Source organism: Amphibalanus amphitrite, unplaced genomic scaffold (genome assembly GCF_019059575.1).
Source record: "Amphibalanus amphitrite isolate SeventyFive unplaced genomic scaffold, NRLGWU_Aamphi_draft 000086F_arrow, whole genome shotgun sequence".
Taxonomy (NCBI): domain Eukaryota; kingdom Metazoa; phylum Arthropoda; class Thecostraca; order Balanomorpha; family Balanidae; genus Amphibalanus; species Amphibalanus amphitrite.
Window position 1 is genome coordinate 390,056 of NW_024881582.1, and position 11,088 is coordinate 401,143.

General features: G+C 54.4%; 1 protein-coding gene across 1 annotated transcript; it reads right to left on the reverse strand.

Annotated features, from left to right (window-relative positions):
• Nucleotides 1–1,470: 1,470 nt before the first annotated feature.
• On the reverse strand, nt 1,471–4,282 carry LOC122379886. The gene is made up of 4 exons (XM_043362466.1): nt 4,088–4,282; nt 3,314–3,991; nt 2,692–3,120; nt 1,471–2,367 (listed from the first exon to the last, which is right to left on the reverse strand). Exons 1-4 carry the CDS (start codon nt 4,280–4,282, stop codon nt 1,471–1,473), a joined length of 2,199 nt encoding a protein of 732 aa, XP_043218401.1.
• Nucleotides 4,283–11,088: the final 6,806 nt, after the last annotated feature.

Genomic DNA, 11,088 nt, shown 5'->3' on the forward strand with positions numbered 1-11,088 from the left:
GTGTATGCCACCGCCAATAAACTTTTCTACATCGTCACCCATGGACGAAGCTTTCTATACAGCTTGTGTGGCACCGGCGCCACCAAACCTTAGGTATTTTTTACACCTTCAAATTTGGTAAAAGAGTGGGAAGAGCTTTGAACAATGAGCACGCAAAAGATGTGCCTAAAAAGCGGAGGAAAAGGTTGTTTTCAAAAATTTCGCGCGCCATCGGCGCAGCATTTCACAAACTTTTCTTTACTAGGAACTTAGTACCTATGCCAATAACTTGCAACCTTTTTGTCACGTGTGAGATGAACCCGCGCCAGGAGGTTTCTTCAGACATGCGGTTAAAAAAGATCCGAAAAAGGTGCCACTACGTTACGAGCTTTCGTTTTTTTTTTCCTGGGGGAGAGAGGGAAGTGGGTGAGCGGGAGGGGCACACCTTTTGGTACATTGCTCTTACACGTGCTCTAAAAATGCAAACCATAGTCGCTAAAAGCAAGGTCATCAGGTCATGTCAAGTGATCTAACTTAAAAAAAGTTTTAAGCATTGTCACTTAAGCTGAACGGGTGACTTGACCTTTTTTGGCCTGGAGTAAAAACAAAATACACACGATGCCAAATCAATGCAGCATAACCTATATACCAAGTCACGCAAAAAAAAATGGTGGCGTGGTAAAAAAACGCCTCCACCCCCCGCCCCCGCTGAGCGGATTTTTATCTCGCGACCGTATGGCGCCCTCCTAGGGTGAGGTGGCGCCCCCCAAACCCTTGGCCCCCCCCTTTGCGATTTTCTAAATACGCCGCTGGCTCCGGATGGGCGGCGGCGGCGGCGCGCACCTCTGTCAGCGCCGCGTCTTTGAACGGGCTGGGACCGTCGTCCGCCCCGTCGGTGGCCAGCCGTGAGAGCACGCTGGCGAGCTGATGGCTGGCGTCCCTCTCGGCTTCCTCGTCCTCAGGCGCCGGGTCATCCACCGGCGCGCGCGACAGCGCGTCCGGGATGGCGTGCAGCTTGCCTTGCCGCCAGATGGCGAGCAGGCTGAACGGCGCCAGCCGTTCTCGTAGCCGCTGGAGCCGCGGATTTTCGATCTCCGCAAGGCTCTTACTGTTGAGGATCGGGATGAGCGGCCGGTGATCGGTCAGGACTTCAAACCGCTGCATCCCGCCGAGATAGATGCTGCATTTCTTGCAGGCCCAGGCCAGGGCCAGCAGCTCCAACTCGATCACGGCGTACCGCGACTCGGCGTCCGATAGGAAGCGTGAGCCGCACTGGATCAGTCGCCACCGGCCTGCGGCGTCTTGCTGCAGCAGGCAGTAGCCCAGGCCGCCGGAGCGAGCGGCGTCAGTCTCAAGGACTGTGCGGCGGCGAGGGTCGAAGAAGTCGAGCACGGGAGGCGACGTGAGTGCCATCTTCACCGCGCTGAACGCCTGCTCGTGCGCTGGCGTCCACAGCCACGCGTTCCGCGGCCGCAGCAGCTGTCTCAGCGGCTAGGCGGCGGCGGCGACCTCTGGGGAGAAGGCGCCGAGCTGGGTCACCAGGCCGAGGAACGACCGTAGGTCGGTGATGTTGCCCGGCCTGGGGAAGGCCTGGATGGCACGGACTTTCTTGCCGTCGGCGGTATAGCCAGCCGAATTGATGCGAAAGTCGCAGAATTCGACCTCGTCTTCCGCGAACTGACATTTGTCCGGGTTGAGTGTGATACCGTGCTGGTCACACCTCAGCAGAATCTGCCGCACGTGCTGCAGGTGGGCGGCGTAGTCAGCGTCATAGGCCAGGACGTCGTCCACGACCTTACACGTGCGCGGGATGTCGCCGAGCGCGGCGTCACCGCGCTGGTTGTACACGTCGCCAGAGCTGACGATTCCCATTGGAGCCCTCAGGTACCGGTAGCGGCCCCACGGCGTGATAAAACACGTCAGGTCTCTGTCTTCTGGCCGGATGGGGACCTGGTGGTACCCCGCCTTGCTGTCCAGCTTGGTGAAGTACGCAGCGCCGGGTGAGACGAAGGCGAGTGCGTCTTGAGGCGAGCGGACCGGGTACGTCGGTCGCTTCACGAACCGGTTCAGTTTCGTGAAGTCCACGGTCAGCCGACAGCCGGACACTGTGCCGTCTGACGACCCCTTGGCCACAGGAACGATCGGATGACACCAGTCTGTGGGGTGCTCCACCGGCTCGATGATGTCCTTTTCCATCAGCTCGTCGAGCTGCAGTCGCACGTCCTCTCGCCAACAGAACGGGATATTCCGGGCGGTGGTCACAGCGTGAGGGACGGCGTCGTCCGTCAGCTCGATCTTCACCGGCTCCCCCGTCATCTTCCGCAGGGTCGACTCCGTATCAAAGACCCTCGGGAACTCGGCTTTCAATTTGTCGAAATCTGCCCGCCGCTGCCGTGCGGAGGGGGTGCCACCGGCGGCCGGGCCGTGCGCGCGGCCGGGCGGCGGCGCGCGCGTAGGGCCGGGCGGCGGCGCCCGCCCGGTCGGGTCGGCGCCGGCCGAGCTGGCGGCCGGCCGGTCGGCGGCAGAGACGCGGCTTAGGTCCCGGGTCTCCTCAGGTGCCGCCGTCGTGCCGCTGCAGCGCCGTAGTGCGGGCTGTCTGCCGGCGGCGGGGGCCTCAGGCGGCTCGCCGGGCGGCGGCGGCTCCGGTGCCCCACCGTCCGTCCCAGTCTCGGCTGCCGAGCCGCGCTGGCAAATCTGCCGGGGAAAGCTCGCCGGTAGACTTCCCAGGCCGATACAATCGTGCCACGACAGCAGTGGTGAGTGCAGTGCTCGCAGAACGGACACCTGCACGGTCTGTATGACGTCACCGAGCTGCAGGGTGAGGGCGCACGTGCCCACACAGTCCAGCCGGCGGCTGTCGGCGGCCCACAGCACAGCCGTGGAGGGCGTGAGGTCCGCTCTGCTCACTCCCATGGACTCGGCTTGTTGCAGTGAGAGGGCTGATATCTCGGCGCCTGTGTCGGGCGTCCATACGGTCGTCCGCCTGACTCCGTTTGGCAGGTGCAGCTGTAGCCGGACCTGCGGCGACCGGTGGGCCGTCACACTGTTGAGGCGCGCGCCCGGCGTCCGGGCTGCCGGCGGCGCTGACTGCTGCCGGTTCCCCGTGTCTCTCGTGGTTGCATTCGCTGCCAGCACCGAAACCTGCCGGTGCGACGCGTCGGCAGCCGTGCTGACACGGCGGCGGCTGATTGCGCTACAGTGGCGCCGGCCCCTCGGCCCTCCCCTGGCGGCTGCTGCTCGCGCTACGGTGGCGCCAGTCCTGTCCCTGGTGGCTGCGCTCGGAACTAGGCGTCTGCCGGCGCCGCTCTTCAGTGCCCGCGGCATGCCGGCAGACCGAGGAAAAGTGGTCCCGTTCGTGGCATCGGTGGCAGGTGCGACCCAGGGCGGGGCAGGCACGACCGTCCGTGTGCTGCGCGGCACCGCAGCGGTCACACCGCCGGGTCTGGTCGGCCGGGCGCGAGTCCGCGCCGCTCGGCCGACCGCGATGTCGCCGGTACTCGGAGAGCCGGCGCAGAGACGGCTCGCCCGGGCCACGGATCGCCGAGCTGTTGAGACGGGCGCTCTCGGACGCCCGGCACAGGTCGGCGGCCATCTGGAAGGTCAGATCGGGCAGTTCCAGCATGCGGCGTCTGGCCTCGTCATCACTGGTGCCCACCACCAGATGGTCTCGGAACCTATCATCGGTGCAGTTCGGGCAAAAATCACAGCAGGACGCTATCTCCTTCAGGGCGCAGATAAAATCGTCCACTGACTCGCCTGGCTCCAGCATCCGCATGTTAAACTCGCAGCGGTCGATCACCACGTTCCACTGCCGCCGAAGGTGGGCGTGCATGGCGGTGATTACATCGGCCATGGACGCCTCGGCCGGGATGGGCAGGCCAAACCGGACCACGCGGGCCCAGTCGTCGTCGAGAACAGCGAGCAGGGCGGCCCGCTGCTCAGCCTCGGTGAGATCGTGGACGCCGGTGAGGAGGCAGTAGCCGGAGAACTTATCTTTCCAGGCCTCAAACTCCTTGAGGGTAGCGGTAGCCGCCAGCCGGGGCGTGGGCGTGCCGGCGGCGGGCATGCGTGCACGCGGCCGGGCGCCGGAATCGGGCCCCGCGGCTGCCTGGGCGGGTGCCGTGACGTCCTGCACGGCCGTCGGGCCGGGAAGCACCCGCTCCAACAGCGCGGCCATCCGCTCCTCACGTCGCGCTGCCGCTGCAGCCAGCTCCAATTGCTGCTGCAGCATGCCCCGAAGTAGTTCCATCTCAGACGGCTTCTCGGCGGCGGCGGCCGACTGCGCCTCATCGCCGCCCGCCATCTTGGACGCGCGCGCCGCACACAGATGTCACTCGCGACTGGCGACACGAGCATGAATCAGAGATTATCCCAGCCGCTCGCCAGGTTTCGTGCCCTTCCCCACGCCAGCCCGTCACCGACTTCAGTCGGCTGGGCGGCCCATCTTCCGCGATAGTCCTGAGGGCTTGCCCTCGGGGAGCGCGTGCGCCTTGGCGAAGAGCTTCGCTACCAGCACGTCTCGCCGGGCGGCCAGCGGGCACCGGCATCAGTCCGGTCTCCGCCATCACTGCGTGGGCTGGGGTAAACAAGGGGCAGCCGGTGATGTACAGGTCACCGCCCGCATCTCCCTCTGGAGGAGTTCCACGTGGGATTGTGGCGTCACCAGGAGCCAGGTGGCGGCCGCGTGCACCAGCACTCCACGGACGTATCCAGACGCCACAGCGCAGAGCTGTCGTTCCTCTAGTCCCCAGCCCCGCGCTGTCAGCTTGCGAAGCTGCTGGATCCGGGGAGCACTCGGGAGCGGAGACTGCGGCAATGGGCCCCGAAGTGAAGGAGCAGGTTGAGGGGGTGGCTCCGAGTAGTTTGAGACGGTCGGCTGCTGGAACCGACTTTCCGTCGACTTTGATGGCGCAGTCCACGGCGTCCGCGGCGCTCTAGAAGACGACGAGCAGCTGCGTATTTCACCCGCTACCAGCATCTTGGACTATTTTGCCCAGCACACCACAGCGTCCGTCGCCTCCTGCATCCGGCCCCAGCTCAGTATCGTCTGTTTCCATTAACACTCTGAAATGACAAAACAATTAGCAATTAAAATCCAAGTTCAGCACTGACCAAGTTTAACCAAACTTGCCATTTACACATAACACAGTGAGCTGTCAGAATGCTGTTCTTTTGTGCTTTGACACAGTTGCAAAATAGGTACCTTCATACGTATATCATAGAAGCAGGGGGATGTCACTACTTTGCTTCGCCATAGGTCCAGTACCGATGTCGTCGGTTTCGATCCCGGTGACGTCAGTGCTGTCTACATCCGGGAACTTATCGCACTTTGTTCTCATTAGAGGTGGCCATATTGTTTTGTCTCGTGACGACACATTTGCGTCATCGGGATCGAAACTGGCTGTAAACAAATCGCTCAGTGTCGCTACCTACTATATATGGCCTTGCATAGAAGTAATTACTGGTTATTATTATTAGGGGAATTTTTGCAGCATTCTCGTCAAGTAAAATACATAGTCTTCTTTAAAAGGACCATAGTTTTGTACATCCTAACATCTTCAAGAAGCAGTGGTGGTATATGCTGCTTTGCGCGCAACATCGGTCGCACTTTTAAAATACCAAATAACTGTTTCCCAATGACTTCGTATGAACAGCGTAGGCCCCGGGAAATAAATAATAAGTGTAATATCTATAAAAAACAGTGAATATTTTTCGATGGAAACTAATGTACACCAGTAGATATTCCTTTTTGCTCACTCTCATCCATTGGACATCACTTTTATGCCAATTCATTAACTTTTTTGAAGGTGGGAGCAAGGCCATCTATAGAAGGTACAGTCACTCCCCCGCCGACCAATCAGAGACAGATCCTGAGTGACGTCATCCCTGATGCTCGGAAGGGGTACTCCATTCCTTTGCAACGTAAAAATGACTAACTTCATTTGAAGATTATTGATGGCACTCTGCACATACCGCTCAGCCGTTGATGTCAATGGAAAGCCCAACTAATTTTCCAGCGACAAAAAAAAGCAGCAATATGCTAAGAAATGGCCGGTTTTGAAGATATAGACGATTTAAAACCCCTCTGCAGCAGCAGGAAAGCAACGTGAAAACGCATCGAGCTTATATTTTTACTACCTATGGATAAATCATTTTTCAGTAAGTTTTTAGATGTGGTATAGATTTAAGTTACAACTTCATTACAATATTTTCATTACTTGAAACTTTATTTCAAAATAATATTTTCAAAAATGGCAGCTGTTGGCCAGTACCTTGGGAGCGATTGTGGTGCACCGCGCCATTAATTGTCCTGAGGCCCCCTTATGATGTCATCAAAAGTGGAGTGACATGGGCCTGGGTGGGAGGGTCTCTTTAGGCGTTCAGGCTGCTCACCACCGAGAATTTATGCGGTACGCTGGTCAATCTAGCAGCAGATTCGCCCCGTGGGCAGCTCTGGAGAGGTTGCGGGGCGAGACGTCCCCGCCCCGGTCGTTGCGTGCTCGAACTGGCGAGCCGCCCTGAGTCTACTCAGCGGAGGAACGGCCGCCCAGGTGAGACCTCAACCTTCGGCGTAGAGATAGGCATGGAAAACCTTGTTGAACGTAGCCAAGCGTCGTTAATCAATAGCAGTGGGCACCTAATTTTTGGCGCAAATCACTCAGAAATTTCGGCGCAAAATCGCTTGCACCGAATTTCGGCGCAAGATGGTCTCACCGGCGTCCGGCGTAGCAGTGTCCCAAAATTGAGTTTTGTCATGGGTGTCAGAGGGGAAAAATACCCACCAAAATGGGGGGGGAGGTAGAAAACTGCTGATTCGATTAGATCTAAAAGGAGTGAGAAACAACAAAAACATGTATTTTATTCTAGGGTGTAGAATGTTTGATGCTAAACCTGGCATCCACACAACTGCTCCTGGTAAAAAATCCTAAGTTTTCTTGGTTGGGAGTGGACAATTATTCTTAAATATTGGTGGCAAGAGTGAAAAATGAATTTAATTTGGATGTCGTTTCCCACCCAAATCGACAAATTTTGGGACATTGCCAATGTACCAAAATCCTATTTTTGCTTGGGTGTCATAGGGGAAAATTGCTGACAAAAAAAAAACGATGAGAGTGAAAAATTGTCGGTCAGGTAAGGCCCAAAAATAGTGGGAAAATGATCAAAAACATTAATCCATCTACAATTGTGACAGATGTTAAACAACCATTCCCGCAATTGCTCCTTCTCGGTGGAATTGGGAGTGGAAAATTGGGCTTGAAAACTGGAGGTGAGAGTGGAAAATGCTTTTTGCATTTCGATGTCGTTTCCCACCCACATCTACAAATTTTGGGACACTGCGCAGCAGGCAATGCACATTATGGTTCAGTCGCAAGCCTTGCTTTAATCAACGACAGAAAATTATTTTTTTCTATCATGCATCATGAATTAACAAAAATTTTGTTCATATTTTTGTTTTTACCTTTTCTCATTATTTCATGCACACCTTAAAATCATGAAACTGTAGGGAACAACTGATTTGAAGATAGGAAGGTCCTTGCTACATTTCTCGACATTATCAAAACATCTTTTTCCAAGCATACCTATCAACATCCTGGAAATATGACTAAGCAATATATTGAGGTTCCATACCCTTGACAAGGCAAATGCACCAACTTTTAAACCAAAACAACTTTACCAACTTTTAAATAAATTTGTGACTTCCACTGATACTCCCTTACAAAAAATCATTGCTGTTGCCTGCTGGATCGAAAAGCGAAAGAGCGCTCTCGCCCCTTCCGTGAGACCTTCACAAACTTACCAGGAGTCTGCAGTCAGAACACGGCACCGTATTCATATTGAAAAAGGGTATAACGTATAGAAGAGTAGCGACTAGCGTCTCACAGACCTTAGGCCAAAATATTTCTCTTGATGACATCCACACAAGTTTCATGCAATGTAGATAGGCATATCAATATAGAAATGTTATGTCCAAATATGTCTTTGCCGCGTCATAGTTGTAACGCACTGCGGGGAACTCCAGAGATCTGATTGGCTAATTTTAGCCAATCAGTAGCATATGTTACTGGAAACTGTCATAGTGGAAGTAAATTGGTAGCTGTTTCAGCTACCAAACTGATGAAGGAAATAGGTAAAATTGCTTATTTTACACGAACACCTGTCATACGCTAATCAAAGTAGAGCTAATGAAAATGGCATTATCCCACAAAGGAAAGCCAATTTGCCACGTAAGCCACCATGAATAGATTTGCTGAGCTTGTCATCACGTGTTTTTAACAAAAAAAGTCAATGAAATAATGTAATTTACGAATTTCTAGCACTCACATGCATATTTTCGTCTGCACACCGAATTGCGTCCAGGATATTGGCCATGGCGTATTTCTCGGGAACCCTCTGTTAGTGGAAATTCCACTATCTGGCAACTAGCCCTATGTAAACGCGGCTAATAACAGCCTCTCGGAACCCCATCAGAAGTGCGCCTTTACTGCTTTCTTAAAACTGTCCGGGTCGAGATCTAAAAGGGCAGCGGGCAGCTGGTTTAAAAGCGCGGTCGCTTGGTGTGAAAAGGCCCGCTGCCCAGCCGCAGTGCGCGAAACCGGTGGCCGTAGGCGACGGTCATTCCGGGTGGTGCGGTCACCACTGGCCCGCGACCCAGCGTTCGTGGCGAACAGTGAGGCGAGGACGGTCGGTTCACCGCGCACAATCACACCGCGCGCGACAGTCACCGCTGCGACCCGGTACATGTCACTGGCCGATTTGAGGCGCAGGTCATCCCGCGCGCGAGATACGTGGTCGTACTTTTTGAGGCCGGTAATAACTCTTGTAGCGAAGTTAATAATTTTGAGAAGTCTGGCACAGTTATCGGCAGAACAGTTTCCGTAAACAGATATGGAGTATCTCACGCGCGAGATGACCAACCCCTCAACAATAGTTTTCAGTACGTGCTGCGGGAGGAAATGCCTCAGGTGGCGGAGACCGATCAGGAGGCCGGTACAGTGGCGAACCACGTCACTGACGTGTGCGTCCCAACTCAAATGACGGTCAAACAGCACGCCAAGGTATTTGACTGTCCGGCTCTCCCGAACAGCCCCACCACCGACCCGTACGCTGACAGGGGGGAGGTAACGGGTGTTCTGACGGGTGCCGAGGAGAAAGATTTCAGTTTTGGACGCGTTGAGTTTTAAGCCATGGGCATGGAACCAAGCAGACAAGGTGGAAAGGGTAGATTCCATGCGTTGGATGAGGTCAGGAAGATTGGCTTTGACATCGGACAACAGGATTTGGGTGTCGTCAGCGTACTGAGTCACATGGGCGTCCGGTGCGTGCAGGCTGAGGTCGTTAGAGAAGGTGGTGAATAGGAGAGGACCAAGGACGGATCCCTGGAACACTCCCGTGGTGATAGGAAGGGGATTTGAGACATACATACCAGCCAGAGAAAGCCCCTGGGATTGATGATCTAAGAGGCCCTTCTATCTATAGTTGTCAAAGGAGGCCCCTGAGACTGACGGTGGCCAGAAATGGCCTTTGAGACTGATGGTCTGAGAGGCCCTTCTATTCAAACTAGGCATGGGAGGCCCCTAAGAATAATAGTCCGAAGTCTCAGATACCTCCTCTGACTAGTGTGGACTGTGGATAGACGGGCCTCTCAGACCCTCAGAGGCCGGTATCCCTCAGAGGCCGGTATGGGATATTAGAGCTAAGTGAGAGCTTGTGTGGTGCCTTCAGTGGCCTTGTGGAGCCGTTAGTGTTCTCTGGCGCCGGTGTGTCCTCACTCCTCAGTCACCGGTGTGGGGCATTTAGAGCTCAGAGATACTGGTGTGGGGCCCTCAGAGGTGTCGGTGTGGGTTCTTCAGATGCACCTATAGAGCCTTGAGAGTTGAGATGCACACGTGTGTGGGCCCCAGAGGCGCCGGTGTGGGGCCCTCAGAGCCACCGATATAGGGCCTTGAAGGAAATGGTTCATTTTCCTGAAATTTGTTTTTTACTACAGATTAATGATTTTCATGATCATAATTATCAGAAAATAAAATAAAAGCTTTTTGTATGAAGGATTATTTTCCATATTTTAATCTAGGAAGAACTATATTCTATATAAAATTATGTTTATCGCGGAACCTTACAACGCGTTGACCAATCATATTGTGTAGTTCAAACCTACCCATGCTGATTGGCTGACGATGGGGTGACTGCATTCCTCTGCAAGGCGCGCATTCCTCTGAAAGGCACTCTTTTTGGAATGAGAAATGGAATATCTTCGTCTAGGGTGATTGTTGAGCCGTAAAAGCCACAAAGAGCCAATCATCTTTGTGCTATAGTCTCAGCTCAAGCTACAAAGTACAAAACTGCTATTCCAGTTAAAAAAAAAAACATGTGAAAAGTGAACTATTTCCTTTAAGAGACACTGGTAGGTATGACCTTCAAAGGCGCCGGTGTGTGGCGCTCATAAACACTGGTGTGGAGCCATTACAGGCGGGTGGAGCCGTTAGAGGCCGGAAGGGGCCCTTAGGTGCCTACAAGGAGCCTTCAGAAGCTGGTGTGGCACCCTTATGGAGATAAGCGTGTCTACTTAGCAGCCCTCGAGGTGCTCTCACGAGCTCTCGTGCTCTACCGAGCCGAAATATGGCCAGATTTTTTTTTTTTAACGGCCAGTTGCCGCCGCAGGGCTCTTAGGACTTTTATTCTCAGGGACCTCCTCTGCATAGTTTGAATAGAAGGTCCTCTCAGACCATCAGTCTCGAAGGCCTCTTCTGGCCACCATCAGTCTCAGGGGCCTCCTTTGGCAAGTACAGATAGAATGGCCTCTCAGATCATTAACCCTCGCCCGCACATGGGGGGGGGGGGGGTGGTTGCAACCCCCAGGTAGTTTTTTCTGCTCTGCACTCAACATTTTTAGAGCTAGATGCCTGATTTTTCGTATAGCTGCTCCTCTATCCTTTCTCGATGTCCTCTGAAAATGTCAAGTCTCTGTGGTTTCGGGTTTCGGAGATATGACCTTGTTCATCAGGTCATGTCATGACCCAAATGACAAATACCCAATACCTTGCGTTGGCCATGGGTCTTGTGAGCTTTTGACACCTTGATTTCGGCCTTTTTTCCCAGTCTTACCTCCCC